General features: G+C 53.7%; 3 protein-coding genes across 3 annotated transcripts; 2 read left to right on the top strand and 1 right to left on the bottom strand.

The window, feature by feature from the left end:
• Positions 1 to 146: 146 nt before the first annotated feature.
• Positions 147 to 3,807, top strand: COCSUDRAFT_61138 (hypothetical protein; the record flags this gene model as incomplete). The annotated part of the gene is made up of 9 exons (XM_005650635.1): positions 147 to 212; positions 302 to 374; positions 639 to 718; positions 1,378 to 1,578; positions 1,798 to 1,990; positions 2,195 to 2,364; positions 2,648 to 2,791; positions 3,126 to 3,287; positions 3,562 to 3,807. The coding sequence occupies 9 exons, from the start codon at positions 147 to 149 to the stop codon at positions 3,805 to 3,807; spliced, it is 1,335 nt and encodes a 444-aa protein (XP_005650692.1).
• A 3,469-nt stretch (positions 3,808 to 7,276) lies between these two features.
• On the bottom strand, positions 7,277 to 9,653 carry COCSUDRAFT_35563 (magnesium-protoporphyrin IX monomethyl; the record flags this gene model as incomplete). The annotated part of the gene is made up of 5 exons (XM_005650636.1): positions 7,277 to 7,556; positions 7,980 to 8,113; positions 8,440 to 8,592; positions 8,876 to 9,048; positions 9,320 to 9,653. 5 exons carry the CDS (start codon positions 9,651 to 9,653, stop codon positions 7,277 to 7,279), a joined length of 1,074 nt encoding a protein of 357 aa, XP_005650693.1.
• Positions 9,654 to 10,401: 748 nt separating this feature from the next.
• Positions 10,402 to 15,232, top strand: COCSUDRAFT_46517 (PLC-like phosphodiesterase). The gene is made up of 11 exons (XM_005650637.1): positions 10,402 to 10,823; positions 10,927 to 11,014; positions 11,150 to 11,244; positions 11,578 to 11,712; positions 12,094 to 12,301; positions 12,691 to 12,837; positions 13,211 to 13,426; positions 13,783 to 13,954; positions 14,239 to 14,347; positions 14,596 to 14,700; positions 15,055 to 15,232. Exons 1-11 carry the CDS (start codon positions 10,705 to 10,707, stop codon positions 15,173 to 15,175), a joined length of 1,515 nt encoding a protein of 504 aa, XP_005650694.1. The 5' UTR covers positions 10,402 to 10,704; the 3' UTR covers positions 15,176 to 15,232.
• Positions 15,233 to 16,247: the final 1,015 nt, after the last annotated feature.

Genomic DNA, 16,247 nt, shown 5'->3' on the forward strand with positions numbered 1-16,247 from the left:
AACATCGGGCAGTGTGATCGAAAATATTACTGTTGAGTTCTCGAGAAGGTGGCGGGGTTGGGAGAACAGGGAGAACGGGGCAGGGCAGACCGCTGCAGTACGACAGTAGCTCCTCGTTGAACTGGAAGGAGGGTCCAGACATTGCAATGGCTGCAGGCCTCAAGCGGATACCCAGCTTCTCGGGGCGACCAGGATTCCCCAACGGTCTGCAGGTGGGGCGGGCGTGCTGTCAGAGCTGCTGTCAGCGGAGCAGGGAGCTGGATAAAGTATGGAATTTGAGTAGCTGTGCCTCTGGGCGTAGGTGTTGGTTGTGGACGGGGACACCAGCAGCAGCCAGTGCTTGCGGCAGAAGCTGGAGGAGCTGGCATATGAAGGTGATTTGGCGACTTTCAGCGCTTGAACAATGCAATTGGGATTGTTTAACGGCAGTATGAAGAGGCAGAGCAGCTACCCGACTGCCGCCGGAGGAATATCTCTGTTCCATCGCGTGCGAAAGTTGCCGTGCTATATTCGACCGGCCCAATCGATTGTCAGCGGGCGTTGGTATCTATTGGCAGTCCCTTGCTGGGGTAAAAAGCCTGCAGGGCGAGGCTGGTGACTGCTGGTCAGCTAACCATCTCCGGTTTGCTTGCTCGCAGTCAGCTGCTGCTCGTCCGGATCTGACGCTTCGGCGCTCCTGCGCAAGGAGGACTCCAGCTACGACATTCTCCTAGTTGAGGTGCGCGGTGTACTCCCGCTGGTACTTTAATGGTTCCTCGGCCAAGGATGAGGGCGTGTGCCAGCAGGGTCGTGATAGATCTCTCGTTGGTCTGGGCGCGTCGTCTTGGCGTGACAGCTCTCTGAGATGGATTTTGGGTTGAAAGGTGGTGCCTTTTGCGCCATTTCAGCCCGCTACGCCAGCCAAGGAAGAGTTTAGAATGCCAGGGCTCTCCGAGTGTCCCCGCTGGCCCGGAATCGGCATAGCATCGGAGGACAAGGAATCGTGGATCAGTACGCGTACTTCTGAAAATACTGCTTACTTTGCAATAATTCGGGTCGGCTGCCTGGAACGCAGCCCTGGTTGTGTCGTAAGATTGGGCAAGCGTTTCGAGCAGAGCTTCCCAGACAGGATGACTGCCGATCCGTAGTATTTCAGCGTCGATCGGATGTCAGCTGGCGCCGCGTACACATTGATGGCGCTAGAGATGCAATATGCGCGGTGCGCGTTTCTTTTGGGGCAGGAAATAGGGACGGGCGGAGGTTCGTAATGGTCCCATTGGTCAGCTGCTGTTGGGGCTGATGCTGACTCGTCAGGAGCTGGACAAGCTCACAGCAAGCTCTAAATTTCTACCCCAATTCAGCAGGCTGGGCTGACGGGCCGTATGCTGGCAAATGCAGGCCAAAGCTCTGGCAAAGGATGCTACTGATGGAGGCAGTCTCAGAGATTCTGCAGCGCACCTGCCGCTGGTCCTCATGTCAGAAAAGAGCAGCAGCACAGACGCTGTATGGCGAGGCATAGAGCTCGGGGCAGCGGACGTTCTGGAGAAGCCGCTGTCCTCCTTGAAGCTGCGCAACATCTGGCAACATGTCGTTCGCAAGGTACTTGTTTTTTGACAGGTTTTCTCCGGTACACAGCACTTCATACACGTTTGCTTTATCAGGCATCCCGTATCTCCCTCCCAGTGAGCTCAAATGCAATTATTGCAAATGATCGACGCCTTAAGGCGCAAGATAGCTGGGTTGCCGTGTTCGTTAGGCATGCCATTGTAGCAGGAGCTCCTTTGCAGATCCATGACAGGCAGGTGGGATATTTTGCAGATGATGAGCTCGTCCCAGGACAGCAGCAGGGAGGCGGTGCCCTGCAAGATGGAGCCGAAGAGCAAGGGCAAGGGCGTGTCAGCGCCCTCCAGCCCTCGCACTCCCTCCCCTGCAGCCTCCCTCCTCACCATCAGCAGCGGCACGATGACAGAGAAGAGCTGCAAGGGCGGCGGCGATGAGGCCTCCTTCTCAGGTGCTTACCTGCCCTTTGAATTTGATTAGTCCTGCTGCACATGGTCCGCCTTCACCCAGACGCTCGTGGCATCTTATGCAGCCCTTCTAGATATTAGATCATGTCCTGTCCGGCGTGTGAAGAGTTCTGGGTGTATGCTGGCCATTGGGAGTTTGGGTACAGGAGTTTATTGCTTGGTATTGGCTTAAGTAATATTGGATACAGGTGTGGGAGATGTGAAGATGTCCTGCTCGGCAGAGGCGCCGGAGCCCTGCGATTCGCGCGCGACCGCTGAGTCACCCGCCAGCACGCAGACCAAGGTCACGTTCCCGGGGTGCTTGAATAGCGGCGGCACGGCGCTCGCGGCTAGCAAGAATTGCAGCCGCAAGAGAAAGGTGGGCAGCAATGCTACACTTACGCTTAGTGTGACCGCCCTGCAAAACTGTTGTGGATTCTTGGCTTGGCAGAGCTTTGTACCCTGAGCTTTGGCCAGCTGGAGGATGGCCACAACGGCTAAGCATGGATTTTGCTGTATGGCCAGAAGTGCGCAATAAGTCAAAGGCTCTCCTGCCCTGGCTCTTCGCCCGCTCAAGGCGGAAAGGATGTACCAAAAATCACTTGTGCGAGGTGGTGGAGTTGGCAGCTTACAAAGTGGCTGACCTGGTGATGCTGCTTCAGGCAAAGGCGCCGGACACTCCTGCATCGGTGGCGAGCCGGCCGCCTCTGGCCATCAGGCCCCCCGCATGGGCCTCCCCATTTGGTCCCCCCCACCAGGGCAACACCCACGTCGTCGGCATGGCCCCGCCACAGTGCTATATGCAGGTGGGACATCAGTTTGTACTCCCTACCTGACGCAATGCGAGTTCATCAAAGCCAGGGCCTGTCATGCAGCGCTGATTCATGCATTAGGCACAGGGCACAGGGAGAGGCAATTGCAATCTGTACCCTGCTGGGCAAGGATTATTCTCACATGCCTTGTCGTCCTCGTCGTATGTTTGCTGTCGATCCTGGCTGTTGCGTAATTCTGGCCCTAAATTGCGAATCTGCGGTCCTGAAATGCGAATCTGCGGTCCTGTATAACTACTTCTCTCGGGAGGCTGCAGCCCGGGAAATTTCAACAATACGGGGTAGTGACCATCTAACTTTTGTGACACAGGGGGTTGACCCCACGAACGGGTGCGTATGGGGCACGCCAGCAGGGGGCGTCAGCCAAGCGCCAGCCTACATGCCCGGCTGGGGCTTCTCGCCGCAGCCAATGCTTTCCGGCAGCTTCTTGCAGCATCCCTCCACCAGCGACCTGCACAAGTGCCCCAGCGTGGTGAGCTTGCCGACTACCAGCTCTGCTCTTGTCTCGCTTCAATTCAAGCTGAAACGCTTCAGCAGCAGGGTCCTTTCAGGGCGACATCCCATGTCAATGTCCTCATGTCAAGCTTACAGCCAACGGTTTTGCATATCCTGCAGCAGCAGCCAGCTAGGGGCGGGTCCTTTGAAAATGGTTCCTAATACCCCTGCTCATATGCTCACGCGCATTGTTCCAAAGGCATCTGGCACGTTTGCAAGGACCTGATCGGCCGATATATTTGCTACCACAGGGTGCCAGCAGCCTGGCAAGCAGCCTGGACAGCAGCCTGACGCTGTGCGGCTTTGGCGCGGACCTGCCTGACGACGATCTCCTGTTGGAGGACGTGCTTCTGCCGGACGAGGATCTTCTGGACTTGGCCCCAGATGAGCCCGCCACCATGAAGGCCCCCGAGCAGCCGCCCATCGGCCTCAAGCTCAAGAAGTCCGCTTCACTCATCGACCTCATCAATGCGCAACTGTCCGCCGCCACCGCCTGAGTGGGTCCAGCCTAGAGCGTGCGGATCCACCCCTGCGAAGAATGGGTCCACCCGGAGGGTGTGGGTCAACCCCGGCGCTGAGTGGGTCCATCCTGGCGGCAGCGGCGCGCCTTGGTGGCCGTGCATGCGTTCACAATAGCGGTGAAGACAGGGAAAGTTTTATCCACACACCGCATTGTTTCAGCGCTGAAATCTGCCTGCCGCGCAGAGGTAGCAGGACCAATTTTGTGCCCCACTGAGCGGCAGCAAAGCATCATTCAGAGGTGCCCATCGTCAGCCATCTAATGCCGGAGGGTCTTTCAAAAGAGAGCAAGGGGTGGGACTTAGGCTGGAGTGGGTCCAGTATCTACTTTGTGACAAGGACAAAAATATTGGGCATTCCGCTACAGAACACATCTACAGCTGTGGGCCATTGTGGCTGCACCCGTCTCCGTCCTGTCATAAGTGATTTCCACGTGGGAGAGAGATGGCCTTCCTTCTTAGGCCTCAAAACCCGGAGGGGTTGATTTTTGGGCGAGGGAGTCGAGAGGGTCTGGTGTGTGCGGGCAGCTGGGTCCTAGGGGGATTACTAGGTTGGTACGGGGGTTGGGAAACTTGCCAGGGGATGCCTAAGGTGGCAGTGGTTATGTGATGGTGGCTCCCCTGCAGCAAGCCGTGTCCAGCAGCAATTTTGTCTCCTCTCGCTTTTCTTCGAGTGAGTCTGTGGGGGATCCGTTTTCTTAGAGAGGGGGGGGTGTCCTTCAGCCGCGCGGCAAAGGCACAAAAGTGCGAGTCTCAAAGGGCGTATTTCGCCGGCCAGTGTGCGGCGAATTCATCGCTAGCCATCCACAGTGTGATATGCGCTGATATTGCTCAAGGAAAAGACAGACCCTAACCGGCCTCTGGTATTGGGGCGAATTACCTCGGGGCTTGACCCCTAGCCTAGCATCACCGGCCGGACGGACCCAAAACCAAAATTGAAATTCACAGGGCGTGCCTGTTCCACATTGCGTGCCCTGGGCTTGCAAATTGTTTTTTTCTGTGTGCGCACTATCAAATCGCCACCTTGGTAGTACTTGTGGGTTCCCCCCATAATCTTGGGGGTCCCAGTCGTGGCTTATTTGGACCTCACTCATTGGACCCCAGCCAATGCGCTGCCGCAGGCTGGGGTAGAGAGTGTTTGTGGTCCCATTCTTTTATTGAAGGTCTGCTCATTGTTGTGCGAGTGGCAGGTCGAACAGTCTGCATGTGTTTGCGGCACCAGAGAGCATGCTCTCGACAGCCGCTGGCAGTATTGAGCTTATTCAAGCAATTTTTGCCCCAAGAGATATCATGCGCTGATGAAAACTTCAAGCACCGCCAGAGTTCTGGGGTGAGCGACCGCTGCATCTCCCTGTGAAGGGACAACTAGACTCAAGGAGTGAGGATCCGTTTTTGCAGACGAGCGGTGTGTTGAAAGGGGTGAAAAGCCCCCAAATTGATGTTGAGATACTTCATAAGGGACTCGAGTTACCGGGGTTTGATTGAGAAGAGACGCCGAGAAGCAAAAAGTTGTACAGAAGGGAGACAAACAGCTCTGCAGCTGTGCAAGATGAGATGACAGGGCCGGGCCAGAGGCTCTTGAGAGGCAAGACACGTGGGAGAGACAGGGAACCTGTGTGTTGAGACTGCTCTTGTACACTGCCCAGAACTTACACCTAAATTCAAGATGCAACGCTACAGGGTGTTTGCCATGACGCGCGCGTCAAGAGCTGAACACCGGAGGGTGGGCACTGCACAGAGCTTTCTTCGAGCACATTTTGGGTTTTACTCTGGATGGTGGCCTGGATTTGCGTTGGATACTGTGTGGTCAACTCAAAGCAGTGTGTGCAAGCTGAGTACCCATGCTTATGCGCGGTGATGAGGCCGCTGCCATGACCTTGCCCTGGTGTTTGCCGTGAGCTGCAAACATGATGTCAGATATGCAATTGAGAAGGCCGTGTGAAATCCCTGATCTGGCTGTTGTTCGGACACTGTATGTCTGCATAGTGCTGTTCTGACATTACATGCATTATCATGATCTGATCACCTCTGATGGCAGTGTGCCTGTCATGATGACCGAGTCCATTGGCATGCATGCCAGGTGTTTTCTGTGGCGTCCGTTCATATCTTGGTCGCTCTCTTCATTTGTACTGATCACATTTGTTCCACTTACTACAGCTCTTCCATCACCTCAACAGTCCCTCATCATGAACATGATGTGCATAAAAAAATTTAGGGACTCGTAGTCAACCGTTGTTGAAACACAAATTTGTGCACAAAGCTCAACTCTGAAGACCGCCCGCACCGCGCAGCTTAAGAGTGCACTGCCCACATGACCAAGAAGCGCACTGCCCAAAGAAGCGCACTGTCCATCTCTACGAGCAAAGGTAGATAGCCCGAACTAGAGAGATGTCGACATCATGCTTTCTAGACCACATTTTGGCAACAAAAAAATGCATGCTTGGCATCTGCCTACCTGGTGCATCTGAATGCTGCCTGCTGCAGCACAATTCTTTGCTTTAAAGACAATCTTTTGATGTCTGCATATAATTGATCCTGTGAACGGATAAGCGCTTATGGATATGGGCTTGAAAACGCTAGCACTAAATGAATGTCAGAATTAGAGGAGGCTTCTTCAGGTATGCAGACATCAAGGCAGAGCGAACGCCAGAAAGAGACAGGGCATGCCTCGCAAGCGTACATCATGCAACAAGTATCTGCCGTATTGATCCCCCGGCCCAGGAGCACTAATGACCATATTGCAGACATGCATGCAAGTGTGGCTTGATGAGTACCGTATTAGGGCCCCAGTCACAGACAGCATTAAACATATCTGGGAAATGCTTAACGACATCAATAGTCAGACACCAAAGAGAATTGTCCAGTCTGTGACCTGCCCGGAAGATCTGAAGCAGCTTTCTTAAAATGGATTACAAGAGCATGACATGCAGTGCCCTGCAATTACAAAAATTGTAATGGACTAAACAGATGATCCCTTAGGGACAATGAGAACTGGCGATTGCTTCAAAGCCTCTCATACTAGGTAGTACCTAAGAATCTCGGCAGCATGCAGCACAAAACAATAACAGTCTTTGGTCCTCTCAGGAAGATGTCACCACCCGGATACTCTGTCCACCTCTCCACTCCAGGCACCAGGGAGCCAACAGGAAAGGCCTGGGCCTTTGTCACAGCGACTACCATGTGCCGTACCAACAAAACCCATGCAGGCAAGCCAGCAATATTCCCTTCTGCACCCGCCGTTCAATCGCGCAGGAGCACAACAGTGCGCTGCCAGATCAAGGTGAGGCCCAATTCACACAGCAGTGGCAGCACAGACGCGCAGGTCAGAACTGCTGTCCACACAAGCCGTGGATGCATTCCCACGCATCACAGCACACCACAACCACCCAAAAGGGCTTCCGCTGCGCTCAGAGCACAGCAAAATCGCCTTATACGGCTCCTGCCGCGCTCAGTAGCAGGGGATGGGCGCGGATGACTCGACGCCGTCGGCGCCGGCGGCCACGGTCTTGCCGATGAAGAGCTGCATGAGCTCGGCGGCAAATCGCTCGAGCACGGGCAGGCGCTGCAGGTTCTTGAGCACGGCGGGCGCGTCGGACTGGCCGATGGCGATCAGCTTCCTGTTGAGCACGATCAGCTTCTCCATGTGGTCCCAGAACTCGGGCGTCTCGCAGTCCGGCACCTCCGGGAAGATGCGCGCCGTAGTCTTGTTGGTCTCGATGATCACGTGCCTGCGTGGCAGCGGCACATTGGTTCCGAGTCCCAACTGTTGATTGTGACAGCCTTCGCGACAAGCTCCATGGCAATGCATTACACAACTGGTAAACCAATGCTTGCGCTGACACTGCAGCAATGCAGAACTATATTGCTGACTAAACTGGACAACTGCACAGCATGCTCAGCTACTGTATTGCTGTTACAAGGATGGACAAACTGACAGCCTCTGCGATGCGTAAAAGGGAAGGTGAACCAATGCTTGCACTGACGTATGCAGCACTGAGGTCAGCCAGTTCACTCCTCGGCACCAATTCAAGAGGCTAGCTGGCTCAGCTGTGGCTTCGTCAAGGCAACGTTGCAGGGCATGCGAGACTGCAGAGAGAGCGGGCGCAGCAAAGGCACAGGGCGGTGCAAAGAGAAAAATGAGAGGCGGGCACCTGTTGAACTGGGTGGTGTTGAGGCCGAGGGACTCGTAGAAGGCGGATCGCTGGTGGTCGTTCAGGTACATGGTCACGTACACCGACAGGCAGAAGAAGCGGCTCCACAGCTTTGACGTCCAGCCGTCCAGGAACTGTGACATGCACACACCACCTGCTGTCAGCAACTTTACACGCAACACAGGGCAGATTTTGACTCTGCGCCCACAGGACAGCTGAGTGCTGACACCATAGTGACAAATGATTGCTGCTAGGTTGCTGACAGTGCAGAAAATCGACGGCTGTGGCATGCCAGCTCACAACCCACGATGACAAGAGATGAGCCAGCTGTTCTGTATAGCACAGGCTGCTCCGGGGATACACAAGGCTGGTAAGGAGCAAACAGAGAGTAGTCCCTCCTGGGAGTCGGGCCCTTTTCAAAGGTAAACGAGCATATCAAAAAGGGCATCAAAATACACACCTGGGGCTGCGACTTGAGGATGGCTGAGAAGAAGTCGCCGTGGCGGTTCTCGTCCTGGCACCAGTTCTCAAAGTACTCAAAGAGCGGGTACAGCTGGTTGTCCGGGTTGCGCTGCAGGTGCCTGTAGATGCTGATGTACCTCCAGTAGCCGATCTGCGCAGTATCATGCATTGTTTGAGTCATTTTGCAGCATCCCAGCTTCTCGTTTCACCTTCGTCTGGTCTGCCAAGGTGACCTAATAGCTTGGAGACTCTGCACAATAGGTCTGGGCATGGATGCATTCCTCACAAGCGGGGTACAGACGGAATTGAGCACCAGAAATGTTGCAGCCTTGCTGGAGACATGTTCAGCTGATGCAACAGGCAAGTTCAGTAACTATCACACGTGTCTGCAGCAGATGACAAGCGCCGAGCGCGAAGATAGAAAGCTGACGGACCTTCTCTGAGAGGTAGGTGGCGTAGAAGATGTACTGCGGCCGGAAGAAGGTGTACTTCCTGTTCTTTGTGAGGAAGCCCAAATCCAGGGCCAGGTTGAAGTCGGACATGGCTTTGTTCAGGAAGCCCGCGTGCCTCGCCTCGTCCCGTGACATAAGCGTGAAGATCTCCGCCACTGCGGATGTGCATATTTCGAGCAATTAGCCTCACCACAGACAATTTCCAGGACAACTGATAATAATGATATGAGCAGTCACACTGTGCAGGATAGGATTGTGTGCATAGTTCTGGAGCTGTCTGGCTTTAGCATTATTGCATGTCATAGAACTGCAGGTAGGTGTTTCGACAATCTATCAGGTATGGTCAAAATATTACTGAAGCTTTTGGGCACAGATCGTTTCCTACTAGCCAAATGCAGACCAAGGCTGGACAGAGAAGCTGCTCACCCACGGGGTTGGTCTTCTTCAGACGCCTTCCAAGCTCCTTGTAGAGCAAGAAGCCCGAGAACTCTGCTGTGCATGACCGCTCCAGAAACTCGATGAATATCTTGCGAGCTGGGCCTGTGATGTTGTCTGCTGCCTTTTTGAAGGTCTCATTCCTGACGAAATGGGTCTGGTTGTAGTCTGTTCTGAACTCTGACAGCATGGCATCGAACTCATCCATCTCCAGGGTGGGATTCTTCTCCAGGCTGAAGAGCTCCTCCATCTCGTCGAAGTCTGTTGTGTAGAAACGGGGCGTGAGCACTGTCTCGTCGGCTGCCTCCTTGATGCCCTTCCGCATCTGCTTGAATCCTAGCGCCGCATCACCGGAGGTGGACGCAACCTGAGCAGCGGCACGCGCAGGCACTGCACGGAATGCAGCCTTGCTGGGCCGCACGCTCTGCCGAAGGCTGACCCGACCGCCCAGCAGGCTGCTCGCGAAGCCCGAGGCTGCCATGGTGCTCGCTCTGCTATTATCTATCTGATCACAGGAGAGCTCCCCACAGATCTTCTGCCGCTGGCTGCCTGTAAGCCTCAGATAGCTAAGATTCATTGACCTGCAGCGGGGGGTCCCGAGTGCCACAACAGTGCCGAGATCTAATCCCTATCCTCGGGGGGACCGCTGGGTGCACTTTCCAGCATGGAGCCCCCCAATCTGCAGCATGGTGGAATTTTTGATGGAGACTTGCAATATCCATCTGGTGCAGATTAACCTGCTGCCAATGCATGTAGTGTTCGACAGTCCTTGATTGCATGTGCTCCGCTGAAAGTGGACCCAGGCCTGCAGCGGCGCGGCGCTTTAAGGGTGCTTCCGCAAGTCCTGCCGGGGGTTTTAGTTAAATTTTGGATCCCAACAGCATTGAAGTGAGTTTTGATGGCGCAGGATTTCTGAAGGAGTTGAGCTGCAATGGGTTGTTCGAGGTTCCATTCTGCATGCTTGAGGTTGGGCAGTCAAGAACATCATAATCATTTCGGAAAATCCCCACAAATTTCTTGCCATCGCTATATCCAAATTGTAACAGTACATTCGTATGCGTTTGGTACTCTCTGAGATTTCTGGGAAGAATAGGCTTATCAGATGATCGGGTTCTCATAAAGACTGCCTTAATTTACACGTTGATCAACTCTCCTGTTCAACCCTTTGAACAGGAACCCCTTTCGTAGTGTCCTTGATATCAATGCCAACAGAGATTCAAGAAGCTGACAAAAATATACAACAACATTCTGGAGGAAAGACAGTCCACCGCACATGAGAAACTGGACAAGAAGTATTCCAAGATATACTAAGATTGTGACTTTGTGACCACTTCTCTGCCCATTATCCGCGTACAGGGCCATGAAAGCAGGTTGACATGCTCAAATTCCAATGTAGTACGCTTTCTGCCGCCCTTGTCTGCGCAGTTTGCGTCCTGCACCTGGCCTTCACAGCTAGTGCCGATGAGCACAAGGCGCCTCTCATCATTGCCCACAGGTGACCACGTTGTTGTTTCTCTGGAACGGTCTCTCTTCAGATGAATTTTGTATACTTTGCACTACTTGAGCACGACGCTGAAGCTCAGTTTTGTGAATCATAGGGGCTCCCCATGCCACTTCCCAGAGGAGACACTGGAAGGCTTTAGCAGGGCCATCGAGTATGGCGTCGACTACATTGAGATGGACGTGGTGCGAATTTGTTGCCCTTGTGATCTCCACACAAAGAATGCCTTGCTTTCTTTCTGGTTGATAGTGGGCAGCGCTACTTGAACTTGCAGCTGGGCAGGCACTGCTAGGAACTCAAGAACATGTTGGGCTGAGCAGGTCAGCACCAAGGACGGCCACCTCATATGCAGACACGAACTGACGCTAGATGACAGCACGGATGTCGCGGACCATCCCGAGTTTGCTGAGCGCAAGTGAGTGTCCAGCCTTGGTGCCTTCCCCAGAAGCTCGCAACATGTATAAATTGTCCAGGACTGCCAAAAGTGACCGACCCACAGGAGTCCAAGATTCCCTCGAAGCGAGCTGGACACTACGAACAGTACAATCCATGCAGCTATCTTTCGTCTTGTTTTTGAGCATCATGTTGGTGCTGTTGTGATGTGCATCTCCTGCCTGCAACAGCACTGATGGTGCCCGTGATCAAGAAGGAAGATACCTAGGCATAAAAGGGGGCTGCAGCCTGGAAGCTCTGTAGTGTGGTCCTCGATTTCAGATTTGAAGGGCGTGTTGTTTGTATTTCACCCAAGGTGGGCCACAACACTGCCCAGCGGCCGGGAACAGAGCGGCTTCTTTGCCGCAAACTTCACGCTGCAGGAGATCCGCACCCTCTACGCCAGGCAGGCCATCCCCTTCCGCAACCAAGCTTCCTCACACAGCTTCAGGTGCGCCCCCCTCTCTCTCTTGCCAGATGTACACTCTGAGGGGAAATATCATTCATGACAGCTAGCAAACTGTTCCCCAGCGTTCCCAAGCATAAGATTGGTGAAGGCAACGTCTCTCTCTTTTCGCCACATTGCCTTGAGATGCAGTAATGCGGTAACGTGGCAGCAAGAATGCCAAGAAAAAGTTGAAGAGAGCCCTGCCTGTACTGCTTGGCAATCTTTGGCAGTTTGCAGGACTTATCACCCCTCGTCTCTTGCTTACATTTCTGTCCTCACCATTGCAGTGAGACACATGCCCTGAATCCTTTCACTGCAGGGTGTACGCACCTGATTCTGATGCATTGGAGGGCGTGTTTTGATTAATGCTAGTAATTTCTGCAGGGTGAGGACGCTGCCAGAGGTGCTTCAGCTGGCGATGAATTCCACTGAGTCTGGCCGCCCGGTTGGCGTATACATAGAGACAAAGGGGCCGGCCTTCCACTCCAGCATCGGGCAGCCCCTGGAGGCCAGACTGGTGGACGCTCTCATCGCAGCCGGTTATGGGAAAATGGCGGCCGCACCGCTCATCCTGCAGTCCTTCGAGCTGCAGGTGACACCTGAAACTGTGGCTTTCGAACTGGATGTGTGTTGAAGCATGCTTTTGAAAAGCTTCTGTTAAGGAGGCTGCTGGGTGTTCACATGAGCCGTGGCGAGATGTCAGCGTTGCTTGTTGAGACTGTTGAGATGTCAAGAGTAGCTTTTAATCTCTCAACCTGTGCTGAAGCGTGCTTTTGAGGAGCTTTCTCACTCAGACTTCTGGGTGTTAATCTGAGACGTGGAGGGATGGTCACCTTTGCAAGCACCTGTGGATGTTTGAGTATTGCCACAGGTGCAATGCATGCACGGTCATCATCCCAGGTCTCAGCCGACGCTTCAGAAGCAGGAAGTCGGGATCTGATTATATGCAGATCTGAAGAGTTTCTAGGAATGGGTGCGCAGTCGCTGCAGAACCTGTCTAGGGAGTTGGAGGCGAGGGGGCTGCCGGGGAGGGCCGACCTGGTGTGGCTTCTGGACTGCGCTTCAGAGGTCAATGACACGCAGCTGGACGCCTTTGCCACGTATGGCTATGGCATAGGCCCAGAGAAGGTAAATCTACTCTTCTGTCAAGCATTCTCATTTGTGTCTTCCATGCATTGCGGTGTGGTCATTGCCAAGCTGAACACACTTCTGCAAAGGTGACTGAATACGCAACCATTGCGAAGTCTGTAAGGTGCCTTTGACAGGAGAGATCACGTGGTAATGCAAAAACCTAGGCACTGTGTTATCCAGTGCCTATATTGATGCTGCTGAAGTCAATGTTCTGTGCAGCTCTGTAAACTGTTGTGCATGTGTACGGTGAGTGCACGCTGTGAAGATTCCCTGAGAGACACACAGTGCGCAATCTGTCGCTCGCCCAATTGTTGTTCCTAGGAGAAAGCTGCAACTCGTTGCCTGATTTGGACATTGGGTGGTTTTGCAGAGCATGGTGGCGACACTGGACCTCGCGCCGGAGTGTGCGCGGTCAGAGGGCGATGCCTGCAGCGCTGTGTCGCCCAGTCAGACGTGCACCGGCCGGCTCACCACGGCGGCGGCTGCCGGTGCGGCCGCGCGGAGCGGTGCCACTGTCAGGAGTGGGTTGGTCGAGAGGGCGCATGCCAGGGGCCTAGTGGTTCACCCGTACACCTTCAGAAACGAGGTGGGCTGGCTGTCGTGCTGAGTAATCCGCCGAGCGGGAGACCCAGTCACTCCATTGGGTACCAGATATGAACACATGATTCTACATCGTAGTTAGCACTCCATGGAGAAGCACCTGAATTGGTCTTGATAGTATCCTGTCCAGAACTCGCAATGGCAAATCGGATTTCATGAATATTATAGTGCCTGGTCAACTTGGGAAGCAGAACTTGGGACCTGATTGGTATTCTGATTAGCATAGAAGATTGACCACCGGTCAATGTGGCACATCTGCATTAAATTGTGCGCATCACGGACACAATGCAGCTCTAGCAGCTTTGCAATATTCTCATATATTGCTAATGCCCGCGCGTGCAGGGGCGGTTCATGGCGTTGGATTTTGACGCGGACCCTCTGGCGGAGCTCAGCCTGTTCAGGGAACTGGGGGTGGATGGCGTGTTTGTGGACTGCCCTGCCACTGCCGCAGAGTGGCTGGCCACACAGCACCTCACACCGACATCGTGGATAGGATCAGTCATCGGCGGTCCTGGTGGGCTCCAGCAGCTTCCTCTGCTGTTGGATCCTTTAATCGGGCAGAGAATCTGTGGGGCCTGTGCTACTCTTGTACTCTACTTAATCAAACAAGGGGGCAAGTTGTCTGAATGCAAGCCAGCATGCACTGCTGCAAGACAGGAACCTTAATGGTCATGTCCTGCTTGTGCCCAAGGGACAGGCACAGGCAAGCTGCATATAGATGGAGAGTGACTCCAAAGAGGTGTTCCAAGTGTGCATAGATTGTGGCACGGACTGAGCGCAACTTCCCCACTATTGCAGGGCCTCGTCAGTCTGCTGCAATAGCCTCGGTGTCAGTGCTGGCAACACTGCTGGCCATCACCCTGGTGTGGGGCGTTGTCACCCTCGTGCGCCACCGGCGAAGACAGCGGTGCGCAGCCCTCTCCTGCAATCCCCTAATTGCCCATTGCCTGCCGTGTGCCCAGTTCCCTAAGCATTACACAGTAGCCTTCGCCAGATACTGGCACCATTCCTGTTGCAGGGACAAGAGAGAGGTTCCCATTTGCCTGCCTTTCTCCATTTGCTCGTACTCCAGCAAATACAGGACCTTCTGCCAAATGGTGATGCATCCCTCTTTGGAAAGCTTACAGTCTGATGACACCCTTTGTCGTGTCGCAGGGCGAAGTATGATTTCTTTCCAAGCATGTTCAACACGGGGGACCTGACGTGGTACCCCCCGGACTACCGGAGGGCAGTGGTGGACGAGGCCGGCGGTGGCAGCCGGTGCGACTGATATAAAATATCCCCTATCTCAGATATCACTGCCTCACAAACCTGAGGGCGACTCTGCAATCCTAAACCAAGTGTTGTATTTTGGCAGACAAATTTGCTGCCACTCACAAGTGTCAATTCATTGGATTTACAATCCCTGGGCCCTGGCTGGCCGGGGGAAAGGGTACCACTGAGCACCGTGCCCATGGTTGATCGGTACTTGCTTGGATCTGGCAAATTAATCAAGGGGTTTGACATCAGGCAGCCTTTACCTGCAGCTTGTCTGCAGACGCACCTTGCCGCTGGCACCGTATGATGACAATGTAATAATCAATTAATAAGTAGGGATCATCATGGTTGCATCAGGGGGGAGGAGTGCGGGGAGGACACGCCGCTGCCGACGTCCATAATGATGACGACCATTGACTCCCCGCCGCGCATCGCTGAGCGGGAACGCCGTGCAGACAACGCTGCCGGCGGCACATGATCTCCGGGGTAATTAAATAGTAAATTAGTAAATGAACAAATACATAGTTAGATCAACGGGAAGCTGGCGGGGAGCCCCAACGAGAGGACTTCACGAAGGATTGACAGCATGCCGAGAGCCCGTGCAGGAAGGTGTGATCTAGCGTCGTGGGATGCCTGTTTCACAGGCACCCCCATGTGACCTTTGCAGGCCTAGTGCAGACAGCACTGCATGGCATAAGCCCATCAGCACACTGCCAGGTGCCTCCGGCGGACACAAGATTCTGTCTCAAGGCTGTCTTGGAGCAGCTTGTGAATATGAGCTTGTGTGAAGTCTAGCCGTGTCATTGCAGCTGAACAACACAGCTCTTCTGATATGACAGCAATGTGTGCTGGGAAAGACTACAACAGACCTCAGCATTGTTCAGATTTAGCTCTGTAGATCTGTCTAGCTAGATAGCGACGTGTGTCAGGATGTTAACTTAGCTTGAAGCCCAAGTATGCCTCCAGTACACTGGTGCTTTGTGACTTGATTTTCAACGTTTCTGAGCATCTGGTGCTAATGACTGCTGATGGTTTGACTGGATTCACAGTTGCCATTTTCTATCTCTTCAGATGATCAGAGGTGGGCATTGTTGAGTGTCATGTACAGCACGTGCAGATTTCATGCTGGGTTGCCAAGAGAGGCCACCGTTACAAGTAACGTCTCCGAAGTGAAATGTGATTAGGCGCGATCGAAGCTCGTGTGTCGACGTAAACCTCCTCTGTAATTTATTCTTAAAAGTCAGGCTAGCAGAGATAAGCGATCTACGCTGAAAGGCATTGCGGACGACACTGCCGTCATTTGCCATGCAGGTGAGAGTTTGCTCACTACGACATCTCTTGCCCACAATGCTTCACACTGTACTAAACTTTCGAAGTTTGAAGTTATTGTTCGAATTATACAAAGAACTCTTCCTCGAACAGGCTGTCCTGGAGAAGGTCATGAAAGGGTGCCAGCTCTTCGAACGCCAGGACAGTCATTCTGCCATCAGGCAATGGAGGATTGCAGTGGACCAGATGCCACTCTCGATGAAGGTGGAAAGATCTGCTAT

Source organism: Coccomyxa subellipsoidea, assembly GCF_000258705.1.
Source record: "Coccomyxa subellipsoidea C-169, whole genome shotgun sequence".
Classification (NCBI taxonomy): domain Eukaryota; kingdom Viridiplantae; phylum Chlorophyta; class Trebouxiophyceae; family Coccomyxaceae; genus Coccomyxa; species Coccomyxa subellipsoidea.

Excerpts from the sequence above, each read along its gene's own strand:
- COCSUDRAFT_46517 (XM_005650637.1), top strand. The coding sequence starts at position 10,705 with ATGCTCAAATTCCAATGTAGTACGCTTTCTGCCGCCCTTGTCTGCGCA. Across the intron at positions 12,302-12,690 it reads TGCAGTCCTTCGAGCTGCAG|TCGCTGCAGAACCTGTCTAG; the intron begins GTGACACCTGAA and ends ATGGGTGCGCAG. Across the intron at positions 12,838-13,210 it reads ATGGCATAGGCCCAGAGAAG|AGCATGGTGGCGACACTGGA; the intron begins GTAAATCTACTC and ends GTGGTTTTGCAG.